The 15047-nt window shown below is 50.1% G+C and overlaps 1 protein-coding gene and 1 long non-coding RNA gene across 2 annotated transcripts in view; one reads left to right on the forward strand and one right to left on the reverse strand.

Annotated features, from left to right (window-relative positions):
• The window catches only part of LOC144821570 (uncharacterized), a 245697-nt gene that overhangs the window by 69679 nt on the left and 160971 nt on the right, over positions 1–15047 (reverse strand). The window contains exon 3 of the long non-coding RNA XR_013608381.1: positions 10541–10686. This is a non-coding gene — a long non-coding RNA (uncharacterized LOC144821570). The remainder of the gene's footprint in view (positions 1–10540; positions 10687–15047) is intronic.
• LOC144821957 (interleukin-12 subunit beta-like) overlaps positions 12048–15047 on the forward strand; it is a 55062-nt gene continuing 52062 nt past the window's right edge. Inside the window, exons 1-2 of the mRNA XM_078679096.1 lie at positions 12048–12294; positions 12849–12972. Of these exons, the coding sequence (XP_078535222.1) occupies positions 12048–12294; positions 12849–12972 (371 nt within the window). The remainder of the gene's footprint in view (positions 12295–12848; positions 12973–15047) is intronic.

The following is a 15047-nucleotide window of genomic DNA, read 5'->3' on the forward strand; positions in this document are numbered from 1 at the left end:
CCCCTGCCTGCCTCCAGACCTTGCTGGAGCTTTGCTGTTGCCTGGGAGCGCTTTATTTCTGCCCATTGGCGCTGTGAGCGCTTTTCCCTGCCCTGAAGCGCTTGGGAGCGCTGTGGATTGCCCCTAGCGCTAGAGAGCGCTTTATTTTACTTATTGCGCCTGGAAGCGCTTTCGTTGCCCAGCCGGTGCCCACCCGGCATCTGCTGCGCTCGTATTTGATGTACGAGTGCCCACCTCGTTTATTATTGCCAGAGTGCTCAGGGCGCTGTTATCCTTTGCCAGGCGGCTGCCACGCCGCATTTGCCCGTTTTATTTAATTTTTATCTGAAGCCGGAGCCCACCCGGTATTGCCCCGTGATCACAGCCGCAGCCCAGGAGCCTTGAAAACTGTTGCCGGGTCGCACTAGGCCGCTGCCTAGTGCGACCCGGAAGTCCCGCCTCCTGACCCCCAGGGCCACGCTGCCATTGGCGGCCCCAGCGGAAGTAAGGCAGAGTACAGCGAGACGGGGCCAGGCGAGAGACGCGTAGGAAAGAGCCCCGCCGCCCCCGAGAGAGGAGAGCCGGGAGACTGACCCAGCAAGATAGCCGGTGAGTGCAGAGTGGGGCCCGGTGTGGAGAATAGGGGAGGAGGGCGTCGGTGCACATTGCCGGTGCCCGCCCCTCCCCTCCAGTGAGTAGAGCCGACCGAGGCTCTTGCGGGCATTTCTGATCCAGAGTCCCCCGTGAGGGACTCCAACTAAGCCGGCCAGTTTTGATTTAGAGCCCGACGAGGCTCAGGGGGCATTTCCTTACTGTGCGAGCCCCGAGAGGCTCGAAGCGCCAGGCTGAGTTCCCGAGTTCCCCGAGAGGGAGTCCCACGTGCCCGCAGTAGATCCAGAGCCCCGAGGCTCCTGCCCATATTGATTTAGAGCCCTGAGAGAGGCTCTGGGGGCATTTCAGTTGTTTAGAGCGCTGAAGCTCTTAGGTGCCAGTCACCTGTGTTCTTGAGCCCACGAGGCTCCAACGTTGCCCTAACTTTTCCTGCACCAGTTGCCCAGCACTTTGTGGGCAACTGCTACGTTTAGGCTTTGTGTTCTGCGCTGCCTGCGCAGACCCCCTGACATTGAGACTCAGGGCATTCCGCCCCTTGCGAGGCCAGTTGGCCTGAGGGACAATCCTAGTGTTGTGCTATATGCACCCTGCGCAAAGTTACTGCTTATGTGATTCCTGTGCAAATGTTCTGCCTGCACCTCTGAATATGTTTTAATGTTTCATGTGCAATTGTTTGTTATTACCTCTGCTAAAAGTGACCTGCTTAGGTGATTCTTTATGTTTTTATTCCCCTTTGCTAAAAGTGACCTGCTTAGAGGAATGTTTGTTGTTACCTTTGCTAAAAGTGACCTGCTTAGGTAATTGTTTAGGTTTCATCCCCTTTGCTAAAAGTGACCTGCTTAGAGGATTGTTTATGTTATTACCTTTGCTAAAAGTGACCTGCTTAGGTGATTATTTTAGGTTTCCTTCCCTTTGCTAAATGTGACTTGCTTAGGTGATGGTTTTCCTTCCATAGGTCCTGATGATAAGGTCCTAGTTCCCTGCGTGATTTCCCTACAGTGTTTAGGGTGGCGTAGGAGGTATTTTCCCTTTACCAGTAGTTACTGGTTGTATGCTACATTTACTATTTCTGTGTTACAGTCATTATATGTTTATGTGCTCAGTGTTATACCTACAAGTATTATTTCTAAAAAGTGCATAACCCTGACAGTGGTACAGGTGGCCCTGTCCTGTACATAATCCCTTGTAAATCTTGCCCGTGCCTGTTTGCACATTGTAAAGTGTGTGTCTTATCTAATGTGTTTTTATTCTAATACAAAGGCTATTTTTGATATAACCTTGTGTGGAGTTTCCTTTGTGGTGGGCCTAGGGTGTTGTCGCTGGGGTGCGCGCGCAAACGCTTTACACATCGCTTCCGAGATTAGCCTTGCTGCTCGCGTCACGTTACCTAGAGGGTGAGCAGGGGTTATCTTGGTGTGTAACTCCCTTGTCCTGACTTAGAAATGGTGATCCCTGACTGACCTTGGCGTGAGCATTGGCCGGCCGGGGGTCCCGTTTCTAACAGTAAGCCTCAGTCTGCCCTCTGCCCATCACTGATTCATGAACCTATAATGTGTGGTGTGTAATGTGTGGTGTGACTGAAGTGTAAGCCTCAGTCTGCCCTCTGCCCATCGCTGCCTCATGAACCTGTAATGTGTGGTGTGTAATGTGTGGTGTGACTGAAGTGTAAGCCTCACTCTGCCCTCTGCCCATCACTGCCTCATGAACCTGTAATGTGTGGTGTGTAATGTGTGGTGTGACTGAAGTGTGAGCCTGAGTCTGCCCTCTGCCCATCACTGCCTCATGAACCTGTAATGTGTGGTGTGACTGAAGTGTAAGCCTCAGTCTGCCCTCTGCCCATCACTGCCTCATGAACCTGTAATGTGTGGTGTGTAATGTGTGGTGTGACTGAAGTGTGAGCCTGAGTCTGCCCTCTGCCCATCACTGCCTCATGAACCTGTAATGTGTGGTGTGACTGAAGTGTGAGCCTCAGTCTGCCCTCTGCCCATCACTGCCTCGTGAACCTGTAATGTGTGCTGTGACTGAAGTGTGAGTCTGAGTCTGCCCTCTGCCCATCACTGCCTCGTGAACCTGTAATGGTTGGTGTGTAATGTGTGGTGTGACTGAAGTGTAAGCCTCAGTCTGCCCTCTGCCCATCACTGCCTCATGAACCTGTAATGTGTGGTGTGTAATGTGTGGTGTGACTGAAGTGTGAGCCTGAGTCTGCCCTCTGCCCATCACTGCCTCATGATCCTGTAATGTGTGGTGTGTAATGTGTGGTGTGTAATGTGTGGTGTGACTGAAGTGTAAGCCTCAGTCTACCCTCTGCCCATCACTGCCTCTTGAACCTGTAATGTGTGGTGTGACTGAAGTGTGAGCCTGAGTCTGCCCTCTGCCCATCACTGCCTCATGAACCTGTAATGTGTGGTGTGTAATGTGTGGTGTGACTGAAGTGTAAGCCTCAGTCTACCCTCTGCTCATCATTGCCTCTTGAACCTGTAATGTGTGGTGTGACTGAAGTGTGAGCCTGAGTCTGCCCTCTGCCCATCACTGCCTCATGAACCTGTAATGTGTGGTGTGTAATGTGTGGTGCGACTGAAGTGTAAGCCTCAGTCTGCCCTCTGCCCATCACTGCTTCATGAACCTGTAATGTGTGGTGTGTAATGTGTGGTGTGACTGAAGTGTAAGACTCAGTCTGCCCTCTGCCCATCACTGCCTCATGAACCTGTAATGTGTGGTGTGTAATGTGTGGTGTGACTGAAGTGTGAGCCTGAGTCTGCCCTCTGCCCATCACTGCCTCATGAACCTGTAATGTGTGGTGTGACTGAAGTGAAAGCCTCAGTCTGCCCTCTGCCCATCACTGCCTCGTGAACCTGTAATGGTTGGTGTGTAATGTGTGGTGTGACTGAAGTGTAAGCCTCAGTCTGCCCTCTGCCCATCACTGCCTCATGAACCTGTAATGTGTGGTGTGTAATGTGTGGTGTGACTGAAGTGTGAGCCTGAGTCTGCCCTCTGCCCATCACTGCCTCATAAACTGTAATGTGTGGTGTGTAATGTGTGGTGTGACTGAAGTGTAAGCCTCGGTCTGCCCTCTGCCCATCACTGCCTCGTGAACCTGTAATGTGTGGTGTGACTGAAGTGTGAGCCTCAGTCTGCCCTCTGCCCATCACTGCCTCGTGAACCTGTAATGTGTGCTGTGACTGAAGTGTGAGTCTGAGTCTGCCCTCTGCCCATCACTGCCTCGTGAACCTGTAATGGTTGGTGTGTAATGTGTGGTGTGACTGAAGTGTAAGCCTCAGTCTGCCCTCTGCCCATCACTGCCTCATGAACCTGTAATGTGTGGTGTGTAATGTGTGGTGTGACTGAAGTGTGAGCCTGAGTCTGCCCTCTGCCCATCACTGCCTCATGATCCTGTAATGTGTGGTGTGTAATGTGTGGTGTGTAATGTGTGGTGTGACTGAAGTGTAAGCCTCAGTCTACCCTCTGCCCATCACTGCCTCTTGAACCTGTAATGTGTGGTGTGACTGAAGTGTGAGCCTGAGTCTGCCCTCTGCCCATCACTGCCTCATGAACCTGTAATGTGTGGTGTGTAATGTGTGGTGTGACTGAAGTGTAAGCCTCAGTCTACCCTCTGCCCATCATTGCCTCTTGAACCTGTAATGTGTGGTGTGACTGAAGTGTGAGCCTGAGTCTGCCCTCTGCCCATCACTGCCTCATGAACCTGTAATGTGTGGTGTGACTGAAGTGAAAGCCTCAGTCTGCCCTCTGCCCATCACTGCCTCGTGAACCTGTAATGGTTGGTGTGTAATGTGTGGTGTGACTGAAGTGTAAGCCTCAGTCTGCCCTCTGCCCATCACTGCCTCATGAACCTGTAATGTGTGGTGTGTAATGTGTGGTGTGACTGAAGTGTGAGCCTGAGTCTGCCCTCTGCCCATCACTGCCTCATAAACTGTAATGTGTGGTGTGTAATGTGTGGTGTGACTGAAGTGTAAGCCTCGGTCTGCCCTCTGCCCATCACTGCCTCGTGAACCTGTAATGTGTGGTGTGACTGAAGTGTGAGCCTGAGTCTACCCTCTCTCTGCCCATCACAGCCTCGTGAACCTGTAATGTGTGGTGTGGCTGAAGTGTGAGCCTGAGTCTGCCCTCTGCCCATCACTGCCTCGTGAACCTGTAATGTGTGGTGTGACTGAAGTGTGAGCCTGAGTCTACCCTCTGCCCATCACTGCCTCGTGAACCTGTAATGTGTGGTGTGACTGAAGTGTAAGCCTCAGTCTGCCCTCTGCCCATCACTGCCTCATGAACCTGTAATGTGTGGTGTGTAATGTGTGGTGTGACTGAAGTGTAAGCCTCGGTCTGCCCTCTGCCCATCGCTGCCTCATGAACCTGTAATGTGTGGTGTGTAATGTGTGGTGTGACTGAAGTGTAAGCCTCAGTCTGCCCTCTGCCCATCACTGCCTCATGAACCTGTAATGTGTGGTGTGTAATGTGTGGTGTGACTGAAGTGTAAGCCTCGGTCTGCCCTCTGCCCATCACTGCCTCATGAACCTGTAATGTGTGGTGTGACTGAAGTGTAAGCCTCAGTCTGCCCTCTGCCCATCACTGCCTCGTGAACCTGTAATGTGTGGTGTGACTGAAGTGTGAGCCTGAGTCTGCCCTCTGACCATCACTGCCTCGTGAACCTGTAATGTGTGGTGTGACTGAAGTGTGAGCCTGAGTCTGCCCTCCGTCCATCACTGCCTCGTGAACCTGTAATGTGTGGTGTGACTGAAGTGTGAGCCTGAGTCTGCCCTCCGTCCATCACTGCCTCGTGAACCTGTAATGTGTGGTGTGACTGAAGTGTGAGCCTGAGTCTGCCTTCTGCCCATCACTGCCTCATGAACCTGTAATGTGTGGTGTGTAATGTGTGGTGTGACTGAAGTGTAAGCCTCAGTCTGCCCTTTGCCCATCACTGCCTCATGAACCTGTAATGTGTGGTGTGAAATGTGTGGTGTGACTAAAGTGTAAGCCTCATTCTGCCCTCTGCCCATCACTGCCTCATGAACCTGTAATGTGTGGTGTGACTGAAGTGTAAGCCTCAGTCTGCCCTCTGCCCATCACTGCCTCGTGAACCTGTAATGGTTGGTGTGTAATGTGTGGTGTGACTGAAGTGTAAGCCTCAGTCTGCCCTCTGCCCATCACTGCCTCATGAACCTGTAATGGTTGGTGTGTAATGTGTGGTGTGACTGAAGTGTAAGCCTCAGTCTGCCCTCCGTCCATCACTGCCTCGTGAACCTGTAATGTATGGTGTGTAATGTGTGGTGTGAATAAACTGTAAGCCTCAGTCTACCCTCTGCCCATCGCTGCCTCATGAACCTGTAATGTGTGGTGTGGCGTGTAATGTGTGGTGTGACTGAAGTGTAAGCCTCAATCTGCCCTCTGCCCATCACTGCCTCGTGAACCTGTAATGTATGGTGTGTAATGTGTGGTGTGACTGAAGTGTAAGCCTCAGTCTGCCCTCTGCCCATCACTGCCTCATGAACCTGTAATGTGTGGTGTGGTGTGTAATGTGTGGTGTGACTGAAGTGTAAGCCTCAGTCTGCCCTCTGCCCATCACTGCCTCGTGAACCTGTAATGGGTGGTGTGTAATGTGTGGTGTGACTGAAGTGTAAGCCTCATTCTGCCCTCTGCCCATCACTGCCTCATGAACCTGTAATGTGTGGTGTGTAGTGTGTGGTGTGACTGAAGTGTAAGCCTCGGTCTGCCCTCTGCCCATCACTGCCTCGTGAACCTGTAATGTGTGGTGTGACTGAAGTGTGAGCCTGAGTCTGCCCTCTGCCCATCACTGCCTCGTGAACCTGTAATGTGTGGAGTGTAATGTGTGGTGTGACGGAAGTGTGAGCCTGAGGTGCCCTCTTCCTATCAATGCCTCATGAACCTGTAATGTGTGGTGTGTAATGTGTGGTGTGACTGAAGTGTAAGCCTCGGTCTGCCCTCTGCCAATCACTGCCTCGTGAACCTGTAATGTGTGGTGTGACTGAAGTGTAAGCCTCAGTCTGCCCTCTGCCCATCACTGCCTCATGGACCTTTAATGTGTGGTGTGTAATGTGTGGTGTGATTGAAGTGTAAGCCTCGGTCTGCCCTCTGCCAATCACTGCCTCGTGAACCTGTAATGTGTGGTGTGACTGAAGTGTAAGCCTCAGTCTGCCCTCTGCCCATCACTGCCTCATGGACCTTTAATGTGTGGTGTGTAATGTGTGGTGTGACTGAAGTGTAAGCCTCAGTCTGCCCTCTGCCCATCACTGCCTCGTGAACCTGTAATGTGTGGTGTGACTGAAGTGTGAGCCTGAGTCTGCCCTCTGCCCATCACTGCCTCATGAACCTGTAATGTGTGGTGTGACTGAAGTGTAAGCCTCAGTCTGCCCTCTGCCCATCACTGCCTCATGAACCTGTAATGTGTGGTGTATAATGTGTGGTGTGATGGAAGTGTGAGCCCGAGGTGCCCTCTGCCTATCACTGCCTCATGAACCTGTAATGTGTGGTGTGTAATGTGTGGTGTGTAATGTGTGGTGTGACTGAAGTGTTAGCCTCAGTCTGCCCTCTGCCCATCACTGCTTCATGAACCTGTAATGTGTGGTGTGTAATGTGTGGTGTGACTGAAGTGTAAGCCTCAGTCTGCCCTCTGCCCATCACTGCCTCATGAACCTGTAATGTGTGGTGTGGTGTGTAATGTGTGGTGTGACTGAAGTGTAAGCCTCAGTCTGCCCTCTGCCCATCACTGCCTCGTGAACCTGTAATGTGTGGTGTGTAATGTGTGGTGTGACTGAAGTGTAAGCCTCAGTCTGCCCTCTGCCCATCACTGCCTCATGAACCTGTAATGTGTGGTGTGTAATGTGTGGTGTGACTGAAGTGTAAGCCTGAGTCTGCCCTCTGCCCATCACTGCCTCGTGAACCTGTAATGTGTGGTGTGACTGAAGTGTGAGCCTGAGTCTGCCCTCTGCCCATCACTGCCTCGTGAACCTGTAATGTGTGGTGTGTAATGTGTGGCGTGACTGAAGTGTGAGCCTCAGTCTGCCCTCTGCCCATCACTGCCTCGTGAACCTGTAATGTGTGGTGTGTAATGTGTGGTGTGACTGAAGTGTAAGCCTGAGTCTGCCCTCTGCCCATCACTGCCTCATGAACTGTAATGTGTGGTGTGTAATGTGTGGTGTGACTGAAGTGTGAGCCTGAGTCTGCCCTCTGCCCATCACTGCCTCATGAACCTGTAATGTGTGGTGTGTAATGTGTGGTGTGACTGAAGTGTAAGCCTCAGTCTGCCCTCTGCCCATCACTGCCTCATAAACCTGTAATGTGTGGTGTGACTTTGAACTGTCTTTATCCTAAACTAAGCTGTGCCCATTGCCTGTCAAGCTCCCCTATTCAAATAGAATCTCAAAAAAGGGTCCAGGTCTAATGAGGCCATCTCTGGGGTCTTCCAGGCCAGCCCCTTTTGGTGGTCTATGGGGATTGGGGTCTTTAAAAAGTTTCCAGTTGCCTCTCCTCAGGACCCTTCATCCTTAATCATCTAAATTGTCTTCCCACATCCCCCTCAGGCCCACTTGCCCTCTCCTATTGACACCCTATGGGGTGCCCAGGCCTCTTGGTCATATCCCTCCTCTCCGGCCCAAAACCATCACAGTATGATGGCACAGTATTTTTAAAGTCTCTCCGGCTGCCAATGATTGGCAAGGTCTTACTCTGTTCCATTACAGGTCTAGTGAAAGATGGTGTGCATGGGTTTGGACACACCATGCCGCTGACGCTCACAAGCTCACCACACACTCCTGGCTCTCGCCAAGAGAATTACATATCACTGGCTCAAGGCGCTGAGCTCAGTACTGTAGCGCCTACATGGCCACTCAAGCTCTGGCAACCTCTTAGCTCTTCCAGGAGAGATACCATCTGAGCAGGCTCTTCCCCTCCACTTTCCTAAACCACTTGCATTCTGGTGCCTAAGAGTCACCAACCAGTGCTTAAGCTGTAGAATAATAATTTCCAGGGCTCTCCGTGGGAGGCCACTGCAGCATGCACCACCCATTGGCCCTGCCACAGCTGCCAATTATAGTAACGATGGAACTGCTAACCATCACAACCCTACAAGTGTGACGATTTGGACTATTCCTGGCCCCCAAAGCTATAATACTGGCTTGGGAAGCAGGTAATAGTCATTCTAAATGTGTTTTGAATCAATAATTGACTAGTGTTGTGCTCATCTCTAAATTAACCAGACAGCACCACCTTGTGGCAGACTGTTACAAGCGCTGTTTTGAACAATTTAAGAGTCGATGCCGAGCACAGGAAACCACTGGCTCAAGTTAAACACTGCACCAATCTCAGCTCATCGGGCCAGCCGCCATAACACATACGTCCAAATGCCACGTCAGTTTAATCACGTCCTCCCTGCCTAGTAGACATGTGCAAAGGTAAAACCCCTTAATCTCTTGTAGACCCCCGTACCAGTGAAACCGACCGACCACCATCACTCAATCTCTTGTGACATAAAAATCACAGAGTATGTATGTGTCAGTATTTATATAGCGCAAAGCTAGCTGGGTTGCAACTTTGCGCTGTACACTAATTGTGGTGTGGGGAGACGATACATGATCATGTATATAAACTGAGGACATACATCTTTGAATGACATAATAGCATTACATCACACAATTGCACTGCATTATGTACAATCCTGGGCTTATGAAGGTTAATACAAACAATATACCAACAGGTTACATCACAAAATTTCCATTCGCAGGGAATCACAGAACAACCATGCAGATTCACAATGAGTTTTAAAAAAAGTAAAACATCTTTGCATCATTGGCATTTTCCATGAACAGTAGATTTCAGATTTCTGGGAGCTTTCAGGAATTATTTAAGCAAAAAGAACCAAGGGGCATATTATCAAGAACGGCGATAATGGGCTTGATAATATGCCTTTGAGAATTCCAATAGAAGCCCAGGCTCACACCATAACCTGGGCTTCTATGGGAATTCACAAGGGCATATCATCAAGCCCCTTATCAACGCTTTGTCTCCTGCTGCTAAAGCGGCGATAATTTTAACGCGATTTCTTGATAATATGCCTCCAAGAGCTTTTGGATAGGTCCAGCACACGTGCTCCTATTGGAGCGTATTCCACTGACCTGACAGATTATTATCAATACTTTGTCTAAGGAACTGTGGGGCATATTACCAACAAATAGCGATATTTATCGCTAAGTAGGGTTAGCGGCAATATTTTTATCGCCGCGCATCACCGGTTGTTATCGCTGCGATAACTTGCTAGTAGGAAGGTTTATCTCAAAAGTGATAAAAATCAGGCGAAATGCGTGAATATCGCTGAGAATACATCGATATTCACGCATTAGCGACGAAATGCTCTTAGCCATGTTATCCACCTCCTATTGGATAACATGGCGTTGTTTTTTGGCGATAGTGGGAATATTTCCATCGCTACGCCTGCCTTGCTAATAGGCGATAGCGACGTTAGCGACTGCTTTCAGTCGCTAACAGGTTGGTTAAGCCCACTTTGCATGTCACTGACATGCAAAGCGGGCCCCAAACCGCTCGCTATCGCCTAAAAGCTGTCACTAACATCAGTTAGCGACAGCTTGCTAATAGAGCGATAGAATTATCGCCGCTTAGCGGCCGAAAACGGCCGCTAAACCGGCAATAATTGCCCATCGCCACCCTTGGTAATATGCCCCTACGCACTCTTGCATTTAAGCTTTACAGAATTCCCCTGCGGTGCGCGTAGAAATCTTGGGTAGGAAATGACTGTGCCAGCACCTCCGCTCACACTCAACTGCTGCTCACCAACTCATGTGCACTCACCTGCTGGACCATCGTTCAGGGCTCTGTGTGCATAGTGCCTAGAGGTGAAGCACAGTCTGCATGCATGGCTGTGCTAGGGACATCATTTTGTGTTATGTGTATTTGTAAAGCGCACTATCACCTGAGAGTCTCCTGCCGCAGAGCTGGGGCGTGTGCCTAGCCTTGCCTACAGTAGGTTGGTTAATCAAAAAGCCAGGTCTTCAGCTTCTTGCAGAACTCACGAAGAGAGGAGGCGGCTCTGATGTGAAGAGGGAGGTCGTAAACGTACTGCAAACAGAAAAAACAGAATCATTGCAACAGAAACAACATTTTCACTCATATAAACAGAGACAGTTCTTTTTAGAAATGGACTAATGACCCCAAGGGCTTTATTTGGAGACTGTGGACCTCATTTACAACTTGACGAAGGGCAGCGCTGTACATCACTTTGCTGTGCCGCCGTGAGTCAAAAGAAAAGGGCAGGAATGCAATACCTATGGGTTACCGTGCATTTCTGTCATCTAACACTACGCTGGCACACAAATGGCTGCCTAGCACAATGGTGCAAGGGTGCGTACATTGAAATCAAGTTGTTTTTGTGGGTAGCAACCTTTACAACGCAACTTTTACAACGCACTACCATTACAACGAAACTTTTACAAAGTAAGTGGATTTACAACGCAAGATTTTACAATGCAAGATTTTACAACGCAAGTACCTTTACAACGCAAGTACTTTTACAACGCAATTATTGTAATTAAAAAAAAATGTTGTAAAAAATGCGTTGTAAAGACATGCGTTGTAATAGTATGCGTTGTAACGTCATACATCCACAGATCAAGCCGCTGTGTTGCCTCACACTGCCTCGGGGAGGGGTGCCTACACAATGCCCATGGTTTTTGACACATTCCCAGATTAAAAACAAAACGCAAATCTAGGAATGCATCTAAATGCGTCGTCCCCAGGGGTGGTGTAACAGTTGTTTTTGTGCAGGAAATTGTGCCTGTGTGAGGCAACACAGCGGCTTGATCTGTACCATGTTACAAAGCCATGGAAAGTAAAGCAGGGTGGCTTTCCATGGCCTTATAGATACGCTACGGTGGCGCAAGCCTCTTATAAATGAGGCCCTGTGTTTTTTGAAAATCCTCTAATCCGTGTGACGTTTCGTGGAGAAGCACTGCATGTGGGAGAGGATCTACCTGTGGTCTGTCCTCCAGTATGGGCAGAATGTTCTACCTGCGGGCTCTGCTGGGGATTTAGAATTTACTAAAGCAATATGAAGACTATTGATCAATGCCAACTCTAAATTGGGTCCAAAAGCATTGTATTTCAGCGCAAGGCATTCTGGGTAGTGTAATTCCACACGGGGTGTTTGGAGATGGGTATCAAATATGTTTTAAAACTTGGCACCAGTTTCTGATAGCCTGTCAGTCCAACCCTGCTAACTATTCCTACAGTCAATATGGTGAAGCACCTGTAGTCCTGTGTGGAGATTCAGGTCTCCTGCAGTGACTTCCAGAGCCACAGGATCCCCTTTATCCCTGCGACAAGGCCTTTTTGAGGCCATGTGTTGCAGCTTCAGGCCCTCTTCTGGCCATCTTTGGTGGAGCTGTAAGACTGTTGACAGTGTGGTGATGTAGCACCTATCCATGTTGTGTTTGAAGCTAAGTCCTTCTTTTCTTGCAGTTATCACCACCTCTCCTGAGTCTGCTGTCAGCCTGGAATGTGGAAGTGGCCTTCAAGACATCAGCTGGACGGACACACATGGCAACGTTAAAGCACGTGGCGCCACCTCTCTGCGGTTCACAGACGTGGACCAGCCGGATGCAGGACTCTACACCTGCTGGTCAGGTGGTGAGGTGGTCACCTCCACCTACCTGTTCATTGATGTCTCAAGTGAGTGTCTGCTTCAGGCTCTACACCCTTTGAGTTCTCATGAGAGGAGTCCTGGTATGAGTGTGGGTTCAAGTACAGCACCAATGGCAGCTCTCCATCCAAACCCACCAAGGTTCCTCCGGTGGATACCCCAAGTCTGGGGGTCTCTTGAGTGTTAAACACAACCGTCCATCTGTCGATCTCTCTATCCACCTACCTTCCTACCTGGCCGCCTTTTCATCTGTCTCTCCATTTATCTGTTTCATGTCTATCTACCGTACCATCTATCCACGCCCTCTTACTTTCAGGCACATGGAAAAACGCTGCCCAACTTTGATCCATCCATTCACTCACCCATTCACCCACTGATGAATGTATCTATATTCTCCTCACCCCCCCCCCGCAGAAATTAGCGTAAGACTCCCTTTGTTTTCATCAGTGCATCCTAGCATTAGAAACATATGGCATCCCTTCCTATAACAGGTCATTGGAAAATAGCCTTCCTGACCGTCTGTTCGTCACCATTCATCCATCCACTTCCAGTATTGTGTCTAACATTCATCTTTCTTGTGCAGGACTGCATACAACCTCTCCCATCTCCTGCATCGCAGACTCCCATCTCCACAGCAGGCTCCGGTGCAACTGGACACAGACTTTACATGAGATGCCAGACCTGATCAGAGCCCGAGCTGGACGAGGGTGGGTGCTTTCTGTTTCATTCCCTGTTAACATTGTTTAAACAAGGCAATTTGCAGAGTGCAGATACATTTGGAGCAATGTCCAGTTTAGAACAGCCACCGCAGCATGAGTGTTTGCTGACAGCACCAGCAGGAGACTGAATCTGGCTGATCTTGGCTGGGGTGTTTGTTAACAGCAGCAGACTGTATCTGACTGATCTTGGCTGGGGTGTTTGTTAACAGCAGCAGACTGTATCTGACTGATCTTGGCTGGGGTGTTTGCTGACAGCAGCACACTGTATCTGACTGATCTTGTCTGGGGTGTTTGCTGACTGCAGCAGACTGTATCTGACTAATCTTGGCTGGGGTGTTTGCTGACAACACCAGCAGAAGACTGTATCTGACTGGTCTTGGCTGGGGTGTTTGTTAACAGCACCAGCAGCAGACTGTATCTGACTGATCTTGGCTGGGGTGTTTGCTGACAGCAGCACACTATATCTGACTGATCTTGGCAGGGGTGTTTGCTGACAGCAGCAGGCTGTATATGACTGATATTGGCTGCAGTGTTTGTTAACAGCACCAGCAGCAGGCTGTATCTGACTGATCTTGGCTGGGGTGTTTGCTGACAGCAGCACACTGTATCTGACTGATCTTGGCTGGGGTGTTTGCTGACAGCAGCAGGCTGTATCTGACTGATCTTGGCAGGGGTGTTTGTTAACAGCACCAGCAGCAAACTGTATCTGACTGATCTTGGCTGAGTTAACAGCACCAGCAGCAGACTGTATATGACTGGTCTTGGCTGGGGTGTTTGCTGACAGCAGCACACTGTATCTGACTGATCTTGGCTGGGGTGTTTGCTGACAGCAGCTGGCCGTATCTGACTGATCTTGGCAGGAGTGTTTGCTGACAGCAGCAGCAGCAGACTGTGTCTGACTGATCTTGGCTGGGGTGTTTGCTGACAGCAGCAGGCTGTATCTGACTGATCTTGGCTGGGGTGTTTGTTAACAGCACCAGCAGCAGACTGTATCTCACTGATCTTGGCTGGGGTGTTTGTTAACAGCAGCACACTGTATCTGACTGATCTTGGCTGGGGTGTTTGCTGACAGCAGCACACTGTATCTGGCTGATCTTGGCTGGGGTGTTTGCTGACAGCAGCACACTGTATCTGACTGATCTTGGCCGGGGTGTTTGTTAACAGCACCAGCAGCAGACTGTATCTGACTGATCTTGGCTGGGGTGTTTGTTAACAGCACCAGCAGCAGGCTGTACCTGACTGATCTTGGCTGGGGTGTTTGTTAACAGCACCAGCAGCAGACTCTATCTGACTGGTCTTGGCTGAGTTAACGGCACCAGCAGCAGACTGTATCCGACTGATCCTGGCTGGGGTGTTTGTTAACAGCACCAGCAGCAGACTGTATCTGACTGATCTTGACTGGGGTGTTTGCTGACAGCAGCACACTGTATCTGACTGATCTTGGCTGGGGTGTTTGCTGACAGCAGCACGTTGTATCTGACTGATCTTGGCCGGGGTGTTTGTTAACAGCACCAGCAGCAGACTGTATCTGACTGATCTTGGCTGAGGTGTTTGTTAACAGCACCAGCAGCAGGCTGTACCTGACTGATCTTGGCTGGGGTGTTTGTTAACAGCACCAGCAGCAGACTCTATCTGACTGGTCTTGGCTGAGTTAACCGCACCAGCAGCAGACTGTATCCGACTGATCCTGGCTGGGGTGTTTGTTAACAGCACCAGCAGCAGACTGTATCTGACTGATCTTGGCTGGGGTGTTTGTTAACAGCACCAGCAGCAGGCTGTACCTGACTGATCTTGGCCGGGGTGTTTGTTAACAGCACCAGCAGCAGACTGTATCTGACTGATCTTGGCTGGGGTGTTTGTTAACAGCACCAGCAGCAGGCTGTACCTGACTGATCTTGGCTGGGGTGTTTGTTAACAGCACCAGCAGCAGACTGTATCTGACTGATCTTGGCTGGGGTGTTTGTTAACAGCACCAGCAGCAGGCTGTACCTGACTGATCTTGGCTGGGGTGTTTGTTAACAGCACCAGCAGCAGACTCTATCTGACTGGTCTTGGCTGAGTTA

The sequence above is a fragment of the Lissotriton helveticus genome, chromosome 2_2 (assembly GCF_964261635.1).
Source record: "Lissotriton helveticus chromosome 2_2, aLisHel1.1, whole genome shotgun sequence".
Taxonomy (NCBI): Eukaryota; Metazoa; Chordata; class Amphibia; order Caudata; family Salamandridae; genus Lissotriton; species Lissotriton helveticus.